The sequence below is a fragment of the Aethalodelphis obliquidens genome, unplaced genomic scaffold, assembly GCF_003676395.1.
Source record: "Aethalodelphis obliquidens isolate GAN/ISIS:26980383/991018 unplaced genomic scaffold, ASM367639v1 scaffold4, whole genome shotgun sequence".
Lineage (NCBI taxonomy): Eukaryota > Metazoa > Chordata > Mammalia > Artiodactyla > Delphinidae > Aethalodelphis > Aethalodelphis obliquidens.
The window spans coordinates 44,906,316-44,925,435 of NW_020837948.1; the positions used below are offsets into that span (position 1 = coordinate 44,906,316).

The following is a 19,120-nucleotide window of genomic DNA, read 5'->3' on the forward strand; positions in this document are numbered from 1 at the left end:
TGGCATTTGTCCTAGGGTTCTGTCTGTCCATTTTTTGTTTGTTTTTTTTTAATACAGTATTCAGTGCTTCTCATCACTGGTGGATTGGTTTTTTTGTTCAGTTGCTGTCTTCTTTCTTTCTTTCTTTTTTCTTTTCTTTTATTACTTTCCAATTATTTGATTTTTAATAATTTTCTTCTTTAATTTTAATAACTTTACTTCCTTTTTTTTTTATTCTCCCTCCTTCCTTCCTTCCTTCCTTCCTTCCTTCCTTCTTTTCTCCCTTTTCTTCTGAGCCATGTGGCTGACAGGGTCTTGGTGCTCTGGCTGGGTGTCAGGCCTGTGGCTCTGACGTGGGAGAGCCAAGTTCAGGACATTGGTCCACCAGAGACCTCCCAGCTCCATGTAATATCAAGTGGCAAAAGCTCTCCCAGAGATCTCCATGTCAACGCTAAGACCCAGCTCCACTCAACAACCAGCAAACTACAGTGCTGGACACCCTATGCCAAACAACTAGCAAGAGAGGGACACAACTGCACCCATTAGCAGAGAGGCTACCTAATATCATAATAAGGTCACAGACACCCCAAAACACACCACAGGACACGGTCCTGCCCACCAGAAAGACATGATCCAACCTCATCCACCAGAATACAGGCACCAGTCCCCTCCACCAGGAAGCCCACACAACTCACAGAACCAACCTCACCCACTGGGGGCAGACACCAAAAACAACAGGAACTACAAAACTGCAGGCTGCGAAAAGGAGACCCAAACACAGTAAGTTAAGCATAATGAGAAGAGAGAGACACACACAGCAGGTGAAGCAGCAAGGTAAACACCCACCACACCAAACAAATGAAGAGGAAATAGGCAGTCTACCTGAAAAAGAATTCAGAGTAATGATAGTAAAGATGATCCAAAATCTTGGAAATAGAATGGAGAAAATACAAGAAACGTTTAACAAGGACCTAGAAGAACGAAAGAGCAAACAAACAGAGATGAACACCACAATAAATGAAATTTAAAATTCTCTACAAGGAGTCAATAGCAAAATAACTGAGGCAGAAGAATGGATAACTGACCTGGAAGATAAAATAGTAGAAATAACTACGGCAGAGCATAAAAAAGAAAAAAGAATGAAAAGAACTGAGGACAGTCTTAGAGACCTCTGGGAAAACATTAAACGCACCAACATTAGAATTACAGGGGTACCAGAAGAAGAAGAGAAAAAGAAAGGGACTGAGAAAATATTTGAAGAGATTATAGTTGAAAACTTCCCTAATATGGGAAAGGAAATAATCAACTCCAGGAAGTGCAGACAGTCCCATACAGGATAAATCCAAGGAGAAACACGCCAGACATATATATATATATATATATATATATTTTTTGCGGTACGTGGGCCTCTCACTGTTGTGGCCTCTCCTGTTGTGGAGCGCAGGCTCAGCAGCCATGGCTCACGGGCCTAGCCACTCCATGGCATATGGGATCTTCCTGGACCAGGGCACGAACCCGTGTCCCCTGCGTTGGCAGGTGGACTCTCAACCACTGCGCCACCAGGGAAGCCCCAAGACATATGTTAATCAAACCATCAAAAATTACATACAAAGAAAAAATATTAAAAGCAAAAAGGGAAAAACAACAAATAACATACAAGGGAATCCCCATAAGGTTAACAGCTGATCTTTCAGCAGACACTCTGCAAGCCAGAAGGGAGTGGCAAGACATATTTAAAGTGATAAAAGGGAAAAACCTATAACCAAGACTAGTCTATCCAGCAAGGATCTCATTCAGATTTGACAGAGAAATTAAAACCTTTACAGACAAGCAAAACCTAAGAGAATTCAGCACCACCAAACCATCATTACAACAAATGCTAAAGGAACTTCTCTAGGCAGGAAACACAAGAGAAGGAAAAGACCTACAATAACAAACCCAAAACAATTAAGAAAATGGTAATAGGAACATACATATTGATAATTACCTGAAATGTAAATGGATTAAATGCTCCCACCAAGACACAGACTGGCTGAATGGGTACAAAAACAAGACCTGTATATATGCTGTCTACAAGAGACCCACTTCAGAACTAGACACATACAGACTGAAAGTGAGGGGATGGAAAAACATATTCCATTCAAATGAAAATGAAAAGAAAGCTGGAGTAGCAATTTTCATATCAGAAAAAATAGACTTTAAAATAGAGACTATTACAAGAGACAAAGAAGGAAATTACATAATGATCGGGGGTCAATCAAAGAAGAAGATAAAACAATTGTAAATGTTTATGAACCCAACATAGGAGAACCTAAATACATTAGGCAAATGCTAACAGCCGTAAAAGAGGAAACTGACAATAACACAATCATAGTAGGGGACTTTAACACCCCACTTTCACCAATGAACAGATCATCCAAAATGAAAATAAATAAGGAAACACAAGCTTTAAATGACACATTAAACAAGACAGAATTAATTGATATTAATAGGACATTCCATGCAAAACCAACAGAATACACTTTCTTCTCAAGTGCTCATGGAACTTTCTGCAGGATAGATCATATCGTGGGTCACAAATCAAGCCTTGGTAAATCAGAGAAAATAGAAATCATATCAAATATCTTTTCTGACCACAATGCTATGAGACTAGATATCAATTATAGGAAAAAATCTGTAAAAAATACAAACACGGGCTTCCCTGGTGGCGCAGTGGTTGAGAGTCCGCCTGCTGATGCAGGGGATAAGAGTTCGTGCCCCGGTCTGGGACAATCCCACATACCGTGGAGCGGAATGGCCCGTGAGCCATGGCTGCTGAACCTGCACGTCTGGAGCTGTGCTCCGCAATGGGAGAGGCCACAACAGTGAGAGGCCCACGTACCGCAAAAAAAAAAAAAAAAAAGAAAAAAAGAAAAATACAAACACATGGAGGCTAAAAAATACACTACTTAATAACCAAGAGATCACTGAAAGAATAAAAAAGTACCTAGAAACAAATGACAATGAAAATACGATGACCCAAAACCTATGGGATGCAGCAAAAGCAGATCTAAGAGGGAAGTTTATAGCAATACAATGCTACCACAAGAAACAAGAAACATCTCAAATAAGCAACCTAACCTTACACCTAAAGCAATTAGAGAAAGAAGAACAAAAAAACCCTACGTTAGCAGAAGGAAAGAAATCATAAAGATCAGATCAGAAATAAATGAAAAAGAAATGAAGGAGGTCCTCACGGTGAGCCATAGCCACCCCCAACCTCCGCAGGAACCCTCCAACACTAGCAGGAAAGAGATCTTCATATAAACAGATTCTTACTGGCTGGTGTGAAGAGTCATTCCAAGAACCGCAATGTGTTGGGTTATCCATCCACCTTTCTTTCAGGTAATAACGTGCCAAATTCTGAGTCCAGGAAGATAGAACCTAATTAGTCTAGATATCACTGATCAAAATGTCATTCCCCTCTCCTGTGACTGGAAACCCACTTCAGACCTAGGGACACATATAGACTGAAAGTGAGGGGATGGAAAAAGATATACCATGCAAATGGAAATCAAAAGAAAGCTGGAGTAACAATACTCATATCAGATAAAATAGACTTTAAAATAAAGAGTGTTACAAGAGACAAGAAAGGACACTATATAATGATCAAGGGATCAATCCAATAAGAAGATATAACAATTATAAATGTATATGCACCCAACATAGGAGCACGTCAATACATAAGGCAACTGCTAACAGCTCTAAGAGAGGAAATCGACAGTAACACAATAATAGTGGGGGACTTTAACACCTCACTTACACCAATGGACAGATCATCCAAACAGAAAATTCATAAAGAAACAAACGCTTTAAATGACACAATAGACCACATAGATTTAATTGATATTTATAGGACATTCCATCCAAAAATAGCAGATTACACTTTCTTCTCAAGTGCACATGGAACATTCTCCAGGAGAGATCACATCTTGGGTCACAAATCAAGCCTCAGTAAATTTAAGAAAATTGAAAGCATATCTAGCATCTTTTTTGACCACAACGCTATGAGATTAGAAATCAATTACAAGGAAAAACACATGAGAAACACAAACACATGGAGGCTGAACAATACATTACTAAACAGCCAAGAGATCACTGAAGAAATCAAAGAGGAAATCAAAAAATACCTAGAAACAAATGACAATGAAAACACAACGATCCAAAACCTGTGGGATGCAGCAAAAGCAGTTCTAAGAGGGAATTTTATAGCAATACAAGCCTACCTCAAGAAACAAGAAAATTTCAACTAAACAATCCAACCTTACACCTAAAGGAATTAGAGAAAGCAGAACAAACAAAACCCAAAGATTAGTAGAAGGAAAAAAAATCGTAAGATCAGAGAAGAAATAAATGAAATAGAAACAAAGAAAACAATAGCAAAGATCAATAAAACTAAAAGCTGGTTCTTTGAGAAGATAAACAAAATTGATAAACCATTAGCCAGACTCATCAAGAAAACGAGGGAGAGGACTCAAATCAGTAAAATTAGAAATGAAAAAGGAGAAGTTACAACAGACACTGCAGAAATACAAAGCATCCTAAGAGACTACTACAAGCAACTCTACGTCAATAAAATGGACAACCTGGAAGAAATGGACAAATTCTTAGAAAGGTGTAACCTTCCAAGACTGAACCAGGAAGAAACAGAAAATGTGAAAAGACCAATCACCAGTAATGAAATTGAAACTGTAATTAAAAATCTTCCAACAAACAAAAGTCCAGGACCAGATGGTTTCACAGATGAATTCTATCAAATGTTTAGAGAAGAGGTAACACCCATCCTTCTCAAACACTTCCAAAAATTGCAGAGGAAGGAACACTCCCAAACTCATTCTACCAGGCCACCATCACCCTGTTACCAAAACCAGACAAAGATACTACAAAAAAAGAAAATTACAGACCAATATCACTGATGAATATAGAGGCAAAAATCCTCAATGAAATACTAGCAAAAAGAGCTTCCCTGGTGGTGCAGTGGTTGAGAGTCCGCCTGCCAATGCAGGGGACACGGGTTCATGCCCTGGTCCGGGAAGATCCCACATGCTGCGGAGCGGCTGGGCCCGTGAGCCATGGCTGCTGAGCCTGCACGTCCGGAGCCTGTGCTCCACAACAGGAGAGGCCACAACAGTGAGAGGCCTGCGTACCGCAAAAAAAAAAAAAAAAAAAAAAAAGAAATACTAGCAAACAGAATCCAAGAACACATTAAAAGGATCATACACCATGATCAAGTGGGATTTATCCCAGGGATGCAAGGATTCTTCAATAGACGCAAATCAATCAATGTGAAACACCATGTTAACAAACTGAAGAATAAAAACCATATGACCATCACAATAGATGCAGAAAAAGCTTTTGACAATATTCAACACCCAGTTATGATAAAGTGTCTCAAGAAAGTGGGCATAGTGGTAACTTACCAACAACAAAATAAAGGCCATATACAACAAACCCACAGCAAACATTATTCTCAATGGTGAAAAACTGAAAGCATTTCCTATAAGATCAGGAACAACACAAGGACGTCCACTCTCGCCACTTTTATTCAACATAGTTTTGGAAGTCCTGGCCACGGCATTCACAGAAGAAAAAGAAATAAAAGGAATACAAATTGCAAAAGAAGTAAAACTGTCACTGTTTGCAGATGACATGATCGTATACATAGAGAATCTTAAAGATGCCATCAGAAAACTACTAGAGGGCTTCCCTGGTGGTGCAGTGGTTGAGAGTCTGCCTGCCAATGCAGGGGACACGGGTTCGTGCCCCAGTCTGGGAAGATCCCACATGCCGCGGAGCGGCTGGGCCAGTGAGCCATGGCCACTGAGCCTGTGCGTCCAGAGCCTGTGCTCTGCAACGGGAGAGGCCACAACAGTGAGAGGCCTGTGTACCACAAAAAAAAAAAAAAAGAAAGAAAAAGAAAACTACTAGAGCTAATCAATGAATTTGGTAAAGTTGCAGGATACAAAATTAATGCAGAGAAATCTCTTGCATTCCTATACACTAATAATGAAAAATCTGAAAGAGAAATTAAGGAAACACACCCATTTGCCATTGCATCAAAAAGAATAAAAAACCTAGGAATAAACCTACTAAGGGAGTCAAAAGACCTGTATGCAGAAAACTATAAGACACTGATGAAAGAAATTAAAGATGATACAAACAGATAGAGAGATATACCATGTTCTTGGATTGGAAGAAGCAACATTGTGAAAATTACTATACTGCCAAAAGCAATCTACAGATTCAATGCAATCTCTATCAAATTACCAATGGCATTTTTTACAGAACGAGATCAAAAAATCTTAAAATTTGTATGGAGACACAAGAGACCCTGAATAGCCAAAGCAGTCTTGAGGGAAAAAACCGGAGCTGGAGGATTCAGACTCCCTGACTTCAGAGTATACTACAAAGCTACAGTAATTAAGACAATATGGTACTGGCACAAAAACAGAAATACAGATCACGGAACAGGATAGAAAGCCCAGAGATAAACCCACACACCTATGGTCAACTAATATATGACAAACGAGGCAAGGATATATACAATGGAGAAAAGACAGTCTCTTCAAAAAGTGGTGCTGGGAAAACTGGACAGCTACATGTAAAAGAATGAAATTAGAATACTCCCTAACACCATAAACAAAAATAAACTCAAAATGGATTAGAGACCTAAATGTAAGGCTGGACACTATAAAACTCTTAGAGGATAACATAGGAAGAACACTGACATAAATCACAGCAAGATATTTTTCGACCCTCCTCCTGGAGTAATGGAAATAAAAATAAACAAATGGAACCTAATGAAATTTAAAACCATTTGCAAAGCAAAGGAAACTACAAACAAGACGAAAAGACAATGCTCAGAATGGGAGAAAATATCTGCAAACGAATCAACAGACAAAGGATTAATCTCTAAAATACATAAACAGCTCATAAAGCTCAATATTAAAATAACAAACAACCCAATCAAGAAATGGGCAGAAGACCTAAATAGACATTTCTCCAAAGCAGATATACCAAGATTGCCAAGAAGATTGCCAAGAAGCACATGAAAAGCTGCTCATCATCACTAATTATTAGAGAAATGCAAATCAAAACTACAATGAGGTATCACCTCACACCAGTTAGAATGGGCATCATCAGAAAATCTACAAACAACAAATGCTGGAGAGGGTGTAGAGAAAAGGGTACCCTCTTGCATTGTTGGTGGGAATGTAAATTGATACAGCCACTATGCGGAAGAGTATGGAGGTTCCTTAAAAAACTATAAATAGAGTTATCATATTACCCAGCAATCCCACTACTGGGCATATACCCTGAGAAAACCGTAATTTAGAAAGAAACATGCCCCCCAATGTTCACTGCAGCACTATTTACAATAGCCAGGTCAGGGAAAGCAACCTAAATGCCCATCGACAGATGAATGGATAAAGATGTGGTACATATATACAATGGAAGAATACTCAGCCAAAAAAAGGAACAAAACTGGGTCATTTGTAGAGACATGGATGGATCCAGAGACTGTCATACAGAGTGAAGTAAGTTAGAAAGAGAAAAACAAATATGATATATTAATGCATATATGTGGAATCTAGAAAAATGGTACAGATGAACTAGTTTGCAGGACAGAAATAGAGACACAGATGTAGGGAACAAACGCATGGACACCAAGCGGGGAAAGTGGCGGTAGCGGGTGGTGGTGGTGGTGTGATGAAATAGGAGATTGGGATTGACATATATATACTAATATGTATAAAATGGATAACTAATAAGAACCTGCTGTATACAAAAATAAATAAAATTCAAAAATTGAAGAAACAAAATTTAAAAAGAAATAAAATTTAAAAAAAGAAATGAAGGAAACGATAGCAAAGAGCAATAAAACTAAAAGCTGGTTCTCTAAGAAGATAAACAAAATTGATAAACCATTACCAGACTCATGAAGAAAAAAAGGGAGAAGACTTAAATCAATAGAATTAGAAGTGAAAAAGAAGTAACAACTGACACTGCAGAAATTCAAAGGATCATGAGAGATACTATAAGCAAATATATGCCAATAAAATGGACGACCTGGAAGAAACGGACAAATTTTTAGAAAAGCACAACCCTCAGAGACTGAACCAGGAAAAAATAGAAAATATAAACAGACCAATCACAAGCACTGAAATTGATACTGTGATTAAAAATCTTCCAACAAACAAAAGCCCAGGACCAGATGGCTTCACAGGCAAATTCTATCAAACATTTAGAGAAGAGCTAATACCTATCCTTCTCAAACTCTTCCAAAATATAGCAGAGGGAGGAAAATTTCCAAACTCATTCTACAAGGCCCCACCATCACCCTGATGCCAAAACCAAAGATGTCACAAAGAAAGAAAACAACAGGCCAATGTCACTGATGAACACAGATGCAAAAATCCTCAACAAAACACCAGCAAACAGAATCCAACAGCACATTAAAAGGATCATACACCATGATCAAGTGGGGTTTATCCCAGGAATGCAAGGATTCTTCAATATACACAAATCAATCAATGTAGTAAACCATATTCACCAAATGAAGGAGAAAAACCATATGATCATTTCAATAGATGGAGGAAAAGCTTTCGACAAAATTCAACACCCATTTACGATAAAAACTCTCCAGAAAGTAGGCATAGAGGGAACTTTCCTCAACAAAATTTAAGGCCATAAATGACAAACCCACAGCCAACATTGGTCTCAATGGTGAAAAAATGAAACCATGTCCTCTAGATCAGAAACAAGACACAGTTGTCCACTCTCACCACTATTATTCAACACAGTTTTGGAATTTTTAGCCACAGCAGTCAGAGAAGAAAAAGAATTAAAAGGAATCCAAATCAGAAAAGAAGAAGTAAAACTGTCACCGTTTGCAGATGACATGATACTATACATAGAGAATCCTACAGATGTTACCAGAAAACTACTACAGCTAATCAATGAATTTGGTAAAGTTGCAGCATACAAAGTTAATGCACAGAAATCTCTTGCATTCTTATACACTAAAGATGAAAAATCTGAAAGTGAAATTAAAGAAACACTCCCATTTACCATTGCAACAAAAAGAATAAAATACCTAGGAATAAACCTACCAAGGGAGACCAAAGACCTGTATGCAGAAAACTATAAGACAGTGATGAAAGAAATTAAAGATGATACAAATAGATAGAGAGATATACCATGTTCTTGGATTGGAAGAAGCAACATTGTGAAAATGAATATACTACCAAAGCAATCTACAGATTCAATGTAATCCCTATCAAACTACCAATGGCATTTTTCACAGAACTAGAACAAAAAATTTCACAGTTTGTATGGAAATACAAAAGACCCCGAATAGCCAAAGCAATCTTGAGAAAGAAAAACAGAGCTGGAAGCATCAGGATCCCGGACTTCAGACTATATTACAAAGCTACAGTAATCAAGAAAGTATGGTACTGGCACAAAAACCAAAATATAGATCAATGGTACAGTATAGAAAGCCCAGAGATTAACCCACACACATATGGTCACCTTATTTTTGATAAAGGAGGCAAGAATATAAAATGGAGAAAAGACAGCCTCTTCAAAAAGTGGTGCTGGGAAAACTGGACAGCTACATGTAGAAGAATGAAATTAGAACACTCCCTAGCACCATACACAAAAATAAAATAAAAATGGATTAAAGACCTAAATGTAAGGTCAGACACTATCAAACTCTTAGAGGAAAACATAGGCAGAACACTCTATGACATAAATCACAGCAAGATCCTTTTTGACCCACCTCCTAGAGAAATGGAAATAAAAACAAAAATAAACAAATGGGACCCAATAAAACTTAAAAGCTTTTGCACAGCAAAGGAAACCATAAACAAGATGAAAACACAACCCTCAGAATGGCAGAAAATATTTGCAAATTAAGCAACTGACAAAGGAATAATCTCCAAAATTTACAAGCATCTCATGCAGCTCAATATGAAAAAAAACAAACAACCAAATCTAAAAATGGGCAGAAGACCTAAATAGACATTTCTCCAAAGCAGATATACAGATTGCCAACAAACATATGAAAGGATGCTCAACATCACTAATCATTAGAGAAATGCAAATCAAAACTACAGTGAGGTATCTCCTCACACCAGTGAGAATGGTCATCATCAAAAAATCTACAAACAATTAATACTGGAGAGGGTGTGGAGAAAAGGGAACCCTTCTGCACTGTTAGTGGGAATGTAAATTCATACAGCCACTATGGAGAACAGTATGAAGGTTCCTTAAAAAACTAAAAATAGAATTACCATATGACCCAGCAATCCCAATACTGGGCATATACCCTGAGAAAACCATAATTCAAAAAGAGTCATGTACCACCATGTTCATTGCAGCTCCATTTACAATAGCCAGGACATGGAAGCAACCTAAGTGTCCATCAACAGTTGAACGGATAAAGAAGATGTGGCACATATATACAATGGAATGTTACTCAGCCATAAAAAGAAACAGAATTGAGTTATTTGTAGTAAGGTGGATGGACCTAGAGACTCTCATACAGAGTGAAGTAAGTCAGAAAGAGAAAAATAAATATCGTATGCTTACACACATATATATGGAATCTAAAAAAGAATAATGGTTCTGAAGAACCTAGGGGCAGGACAGGAATAAAGACGTGGATGTAGAGAATGGACTTGAGGACATTGAGAGGGTGAAGGGTAAGCTGGGACGAAGTGAGAGAGTGGCAAATGTAAAACCAACAGCTAGTGGGAAGCAGCTGCATAGCACAGGGAGATCGGCTCACTGCTTTGTGACCACCTAGAGGGGTGGGATAGTGAGGGTGGGAGGGAGACGCAAGAGGGAGGAGATATGGGGATATATGTATATGTATAGCTGATTCACTTTGTTATAAAGCAGAAACTAACACACCATTGTAAAGCAATTATACTCGAATAAAGATGTTTAAAAAATAATAATAAATAAATAAATAAAACCAAAAAGGCTATTCATGTAACCCTTGGTTTGCAAGGGTGCTGTTCTCAGCACATTATACTAACTTCTCTAATTCTCACAACATTCCGGTGAGGAAGATGCTAGTGTTATTTTGCTTTGTTTCCAGATAAGGAACCTGAGGCAGAAAGAGGATGCCTAGCTTTTCCAGGGAGACAGAGATGATGAACAGCCAATCCCAGGAGGCACCTGTGACAGCCACCCTTCCCTGACTCAAAACATCCCCCCATTTGCTCGTCCTAAAATAACAACACAGACTGACTCAGTCTGCAGACAGTTCAGTCAAAATTATTGCAAGCATGAAACACAAAACCAGGTAGGAAAATACAGAGCCAAGTCTATATCATCATTCGTATGATTATAAAATAAATCAAATGTAAAAAGTAATTATTGAAATATAAGATATATAATATTAAAAAGTATATGATAAAAAGAAATATGCTGGATCTAAGTAGCCATTTTACATAAACAGCAATGAAAAGAACTCCCCAAATGATCAAAACTGTCTTTCGAAAAAGTGGAAAACCTGAATCAACCATGGGGAAAACTTTAAAAACTGTCAGGAGAGAAACAAAAAAGTGGGGGACATTTATGGAAAAGGAGGGTCTATCAAAGTCTCACAGAAGAAATTATTCCTGTGGTTTTTCAACACAAAATTAGAGGCAATGCCTCCTGACTTGTGTTTTACCAAGCTTCAATGACCTGGAAACCAAAACCCAATGAAATTAAAAATTTGCATATCAAATCCAGCAGTCTTAAAAGACAAATACTATTATTAAAGCAAATGACAGTGTTTTAAATAATTTTCATTGCACCATACCTCGGAAAATCAAGGGATAGACTATTATGTCATGACAAAAATTTGCCCAAACCACAGCTGAGTTTTATCCAGAACATCTTTATAGTGAGTCATTTAAGGCTGTTGCTCTTTTTAGCACAGTAGCTGTTTCTACTGAACATAAATAAGTAGTCACTTCTACTACTAACTAAACAATAACTAAGATCTGTTGAGCTCTTCCTATAAAGAAATATATAGCATAAAGCAGATTCTGTTTCAAAGAAGTTAGAATCTGAGGGATAATAAAACTTACAAATATGAAACAATTTCACATAAAATACAAGACCTTATAGAATGACATTGTATCAGTACTTGGAAGTTCTATTCTGTATTCCTGAATTCGAGGATATCTTAGAGCACATATGAAGTACATATGGGACATAAGAATGGTTGCCAGATAAAGTATAAGTGACTCTATTTGAATTTCAGATAAGCAACCAATAACTGCTTGATATAAGTATGTCCCAAATACTGCCTGTAAATAAAAATATTTTTATTTGTGATATACCTATAATAAAAAATATATTCATTGTTTATTTGAAATTCAAAGTTAATTGGGCATCTTGTATTTTATTGTTAAAATTTCAACCCTACCATGTGATTATCTACATTTTCAATGCCGGTTTCATTATTGTCTTATTCTAATTACTATATGTCTAAATCATGAAAAAGTTTTACATTTTATGGATATGCCAGGCCCCTCTTAATAGCTATTTTTCCCAATTTTTGTTATTATAAGTAACGCTGAAATAAACATTCTTATTATATATATAATTGCATAAATATTCCCCACACCTATTAGCGCTTTTTTTCTTACTCCCCCCCAGTTTTATTGAGATATAGTTGATATATAACCATTAGGTGTCTTTTGATTTTGCTTGTGGTATATGCAAAGAGAAATTTTGTTTACATTTTATGTGGTCAAGTTTATCAATCATTTCCTTTATGACTTTGGGGTTTTGTTTTATGTTTAGAAAGAACTTCCCCACATAAAGTAAATTTCTATGAAAAAAAATGTATGAAGCAGTGTTGCAACTGCTAACATTTGCGAGGGCTTCTTACCTTGTCTATTAAATACATCACAGCGCTGAGCTGTTCATCTGTGTTCTCCGTTGCCACTTTCACACTGATGCTGTGGAGCACCCTGTTGAGAATGTCATCATCCAGGGGCTGCTGCAGCTGATCCGCAAGCCCCCAAAAGGCCTGAGAAGCCGCGTCAGAGACAAGAGTGATGTTAGCAGTCCCATACACTTTATCAATTCTGGCACCACCTTTTGGGTCAAAAAGCACAATCTGGAAGCGTTTAGGAAATGGATTTAAAGACCCTGTCTCTGGTGTTAGGATGACATCCAATATGGTGTTTCTCTGGCCAGGTTCAAAGATCAACATGCCTTCAGTTCTCACAAAGTCTTTCCCAGAAATAGCTGGAGATATGAGAGTACGACCAGTTGTCTCAGCACTCCTTAACTCCTAGAAATTAAACAACACCACTTAAGTGAAACTATAAACCTCTGATCTAGTCCTAAACAAATTTTATTTCTCCTAAACAATCTGATGGGCCACAACAATGTTACTATTAAAACGGGAGGTTTTATACTTTTTCTAATTTCCTAAAACAAATTAGAGAGATAAATACACATCATACAGTGATGAGATCAGGAAAGACAGATGCCTTAGAATAGATCAAGAAAGAGAATTAGAAAAGAAATGTCACTACTGCCTCACAGAATTTCTCCAATTGTGAGCTTACTAACAATTTGAAGATATTCAGAGGCATATATGCCCAGGGGTCAGATCATGTATGTCCATCATACAAAGTATGGCAGGAAGACACTGGAGGATTCCAGCAGGAGAGAGACACACTTTATTTCATATTTTCATGAGTATTCTGGCTCTTGTGGATAGTTAGGCTGTAGAAGGGGATGAGGATGGAAGCAGGAAGAAGAGATAGAACGTTTTTACATTAGTTCCTGCAAAAAAAAAAAAAAAAAAAAAACGAAACAAACGGTAGTTTAGGTTGTATAAGTAGAAAGAGTAAGAAGTACTCAGACTGGGAATATATTTTGAATGTAGAGTCAGCAGGACTTTCTGATTAATTCAGTGCTGGATGGAGAGGCAAGGAGAACTCCTGGCTGTGTGCCTGAATGAAAGGCAGTAAACTGGGGGAAAATAGTGCTAAGGGAGAAATCAAGAGTTATGTATTATATGTACTAAGCCTGAGATGCCTTTTAGACAATTCAAATGAAGATGTCAGGTAAGAGCAATCAGATATATGAGTCTGGATCCAGGGCAGTGAGGAGGGTAGTGATAAAAATTCAGGAGTTCTCATTTTATAGATGATGTTTAAAGAAAACAGGTATGGATGGTCTAACCTAGAGAGTAAGTCTAGGTGGACCCCAATATTTATTGGTCAGGAAAACCAACACAGGCAACAGGAAGGAGCTGCCAGAGAGAAAAGGTTAAGAGTAGGAAAGTGTGGTGCTCCAGAGGCCCAAAGGAGAGCACACATCCAGAAGGAGGAAGTGATCAAGTGTTACAAAAAGTGAAAAATCAATGAAGAAAAAGGGTTTTCAAGAGCCTCTGCAGCATAATGATAGGGAAAAAAAGCCTTGCTGAAGGAAAAAACACAAAAGTCTATTGGCCTCAGAATGGAGAAATGAAACTATCCACTGGAATACCATATAACAGGAAAAATGAAAGAACTATACACATTAGCACACATATTTCTCAAAAACACTGTTGAGCAAAAAAAGCGCACCATAAGACAATACAACTGGAAGAATCTCATCTGCATAATTTCCAAAACAGGTAAACCTAAACAGCATATGGTATGTGGTAAAACTATAAATAAAAACAAGGTAATAATTCATCACGTAATATAGGGTAGAGGTTATCTGCAAGATGGGGAGAGGTTATTCTGCAAAGGAAACAGCAGGATGGCATCAGAGAAGAGGTCATGGCAGCTAAGATTCTGATTAAGTTGGATTTCTTAAGGTAGGTGGTGATGATTTTATTACTATAAACTGCACATATACATTCTGTTCACTATTTTCTGGTAGAAGTTATTTCACAATTCAGACATTTAAAGGAAATGGAACAATCAAAATGTTCTTGTGTTTATAAAATACATATAACAAACACAAACAAGAAGCACTATGCAATTGAAAAGCAACAACGAAAATCAATACAGAAATAGCCTTTGATAGAATAAGCAATGTGAGAATAAGAAGGAAAGGCATATTCTTTCTTGAACTTGTAGGGCTTTGGTCTAGTACACATAGATACAAATGAAATATCTGGAATTGGTTTTCAAATTTGGCTTAGCTATAGGCCTATTTAATTTAAAGATAACTGGAATGAGTGATATTTTCATTATCTCAAATTCTTATATCCCTTAACTTTAGATCACAAATATGTAGATATAAGGGAACTTATGTACCACATAGTATTTATGTACCAGGAATGCTGACCTACTGAAGCGTAGGTATGCTACAGCTATTGTTTTACCTACATTATTAAAATCTGTTTAAAGTAAAAGCAAAATTAATATCACTGTAACAGAATAGCAACTTGGTCCATAATTATTTTCTCATCCTTGTCAGCTACTGGAAACTAGAATTGTATGACTTTCTCTTCTAACAAGGTGCCTAGCATTGAGAGAGAAAATGCAGGGGCAATGAAGCAACAGGAAAATAAAATCATACCAGAGAGGTAAAACTTTTATTTCTAATTTTTTAAATGAAACTTTTTATTTTGAGATAATTATAGATTCACATGCAGTTATAAGAAATAATAAAGAGTGGTCTCCTGTGCCCTTTACCCAACATCCCTCGCTGGTAACATCTTGCATTATTATAATATATCACAACAAGGATATGGACGTTGATAGAGTCAAGATACATTTTCATCACCAGAGATCCTCTATGTTGATTTTTATAGTGTTATAAAAATGCTATGAGTTACATGCTAGTGACAGCATGTATTTTGCAAGGAATCATTTGTGGATAATCTAGAAAGAATATAAATAAATATGATAAGAGATATTGGCATTCACACTCTTATATTGGCATTTTCATCTCCCCTTTCAACTGAGTGTGTGAACTAAAGTATGCCTCAAGTCTTTTTATCCCTTCTTCCCGTCTTCCACTCTACAAAGTAGTGAGCATATGATGATATATATTTCATGGGAGAAGAAAGAAGCACAATTTTTTTTCTCATTTCTCTTACGATATTAAATGCTTAAAAGAAAAAAAAAAGCCAAAATCTCCATGAATCAAAGTACTTCTTTTCATGTTCGTACTATTTCAACGTTATTTAGGATGGAGTTGATTTCTAGAGTCTCATATGATATAGAGTGTCTTCTCACCTGCCAAGCTGTAGACTTTGTCATAAAGACAACTTTTCTTCCTGGCAAGCTTCCAGGACAGCTCACTACCCACAGCTCCAGTCTTAACCTCCTATCCCTGACTCACATGATTGCTACAGCAAACTGGCTGCACAAATGTTGTATTTTATATACACAGAATGTTCTATGTGTTTGAGCCACTCAACAACCAAAGACATACTAAACAGCACTTTGTATAAAAAAACAGAAAACAACTTTGATACCTTGAGGCCTAAAGTGTCATCAGCTTTGAAATCTTGAAACCGGGGAAATGGTAGCACTGTCCGGAATGGTAGTTTCCAAATTGTGGGGTTTTGGGAGTTATATGAGTCAAGGGGAAATAAGAGAGGGCTAAGGTGGGCAAGCTCCAACCTCTACAATCATGCTTGAAGAAAAGTAGATGCACACTTTTGCTTTAATATGTTAGAGTTTTGCTCCTAAAACAAAGTTTAAAACATAATGTTCGGAAGGTATAGCATGTTGTGTGGACCAGCCCCAGGCTCTAGTTGCTTAGCGTTTCGTAGCATTACTCTTCTGAATCCCTGGATACCCACCTGCTCCTTCTCTTTCACTTGATGTCACCTAATATGATGGATGTGAAAAGTGGCTGTGAGACCTCATGAACTCATGGATTTAAAGAAACATAAAGATCAGTTACTGTTTGAAGTCCTGAAGAAGATTTTCAACTAGTTCAGGTAAAAATCAGAACAAAGACCCATACTTTTTGTTTCTGGTCTTATACAGTTTCATTCTGAAGAAATTTCAACTCTCTACAGATTTTATAGAACAGATTTATGTAAGACGCTTTGCACTGTATAATCAACTTTTCCAAAAGATAAAAAAAGACAAAAGACTATCATTTTAAAACATGATCTAAGTGAAAAAAATTGAACTGTTTCAAGGATAAAGCTTAATGTAATAAACATAATGTGAATTATGATGGTAATTCAGAAAATAATACATCAATTCTTCTCTGTTTCATTATACATGCTACAGTTAAAGAAGAAAACCTTACTGTGTGATAATACATACTGCATGCTTACCTGGGTGCTGAAGTTAACAGACATCATTAGTCCTGTCCCAGAGTCTCTGGCCACCTGCAGACTGATTAGAGTGGCCTTCTTATGAGCCACCGGCAGCCGAGAACCCACAGAGAAATACACGAGACTTAGAGGTTTATCACTCTGTAATAATTTAATCTGTGCAAATCTGGCACTATTGTTTATGGCTGCTCCAGCAGTTACTTCATACAGTTCCACAAAAAACTGCATTCCAACTTGACGTATCTGACAATGAGATAAAAGGAAAAAAAAAAAAGGATGATTACTAATAGATTTCTATTTTAAGATAATTCTGATATTAAGAAATAGTATTATTCATATACATTATTACAGAAATAAGTATACATATAGAGATACATTCTGTATAATTACAGAATTAAGTTCTTATGTTAGATTACCATGAGATTATTTTTGGTCTTTCTTTAATACCTTTACTCTCTCTGGGTGAGCTTCTTACTAGAAAATCAATGTCAGGAAGCAATCTATGCATACTTCAATAAACAAAAGGATACATAAGATATATTCGTACAATGAAATGTTACCTAGTAGTTAAAAAAAATGAACTATTTCAATATTTTTCAACATGGGTGGGTCCAAAATCATGATAATGAGTAACAAATCAAGTTGCATAATGATATGTATGGCATGCTACAATAAATGTAAAATTTTAAATTACATAAAGCTTACTACACTTTGTTAATGGATACATATTTATTTAAAGAGTAAAAAGGAAAATAAGACACCATGATGGTAGTTATCTCAGGTGGACGGGTGGCAATGCGGGTAGGGCAGGGTGTGGAATTGAAAAAACATGGGATAGGAGTGAAAGGGAGCTTCAGTTTTGTAAGGTTTTATTTTTAAAGGGTTTTACATAAATATGACCAAATATTGATGAGTTAATTTAGTGATTTTATGTATTTTTCAAAATTTCCCTAAATTCTGTATCAAGAAATCTAAATTTAGTCTGTTGGTTACAGTTTGCTCATGTTTTACCTTGGTTCTTTCTCAACAATCTCAAATAATGTTTCAAAGCCTGAATTCAATTCTATAACATACTGTCAATCAACTGTTTTTACTTACTTGCTCTTACACAATAATCTAAAAATCTTAGCAGCATTTTTAGCTTCCTAGCATAACTCCAAGAGCTAAGCTGAAGCATTTTCAACTGCATGTATCATTGTCTAATTTGTTATAATGCATCATTTTTATTTATCAGCAAGGACCTTATTCATCATTTGTTTTGTGATCATTTTAATGAGAATCATTATGTCATGAAGCAATACAACAAATTCTTTAGTATTATTCAAAATGAGTTGCTTCTTAGTAGCACAATAAGTGAACTCAATCTCTTTTTATTGTCTAAAGAAATATATTTAGTTTTCCTGTGGTATATATTATGCTTTACTTTTGCTGATCAACTCTCAGTAAATATTGAAATGAAGGTAAATGCACTCTTCCCGCTTTTGAGAAACTAAACTTGGCAAATACAATAAACTGAAGCACTAGAAAAGTATGGGTAACTATATTCAATAACTATTATTCCCTAATGGCCAATGAGCTTGAACTCACAATAGTTTCATTTAACTAAGGATTTCAATATTACATTCCAACATACTCCTGTCTTTGTTTTTCAGCATAATATTTCTTCTCATTGTGATGATGATTAAAACATTACTTATAACTACTTTGAGTCAAAAGAATATGTTATAATCTAAGTAAGGAACCATGCAAATTGAACAGTGTGCAGATGGGTGCCAACACATAATTAGAAGAGACAAAAGGAATCTTCCAGTCTTACAACAAAATACTCTCTTCAAA

At 36.5% G+C, this 19,120-nt stretch overlaps 1 protein-coding gene across 1 annotated transcript in view; it reads right to left on the reverse strand.

Moving 5' to 3' along the window:
- The window catches only part of ADGRV1 (adhesion G protein-coupled receptor V1), a 543,050-nt gene that overhangs the window by 324,948 nt on the left and 198,982 nt on the right, over positions 1 to 19,120 (reverse strand). The window contains exons 76-77 of the mRNA XM_027100633.1: positions 17,285 to 17,527; positions 12,920 to 13,327 (exon numbers count right to left, since the gene is read on the reverse strand). Coding sequence (XP_026956434.1) covers positions 12,920 to 13,327; positions 17,285 to 17,527 — 651 coding nt within the window. The remainder of the gene's footprint in view (positions 1 to 12,919; positions 13,328 to 17,284; positions 17,528 to 19,120) is intronic.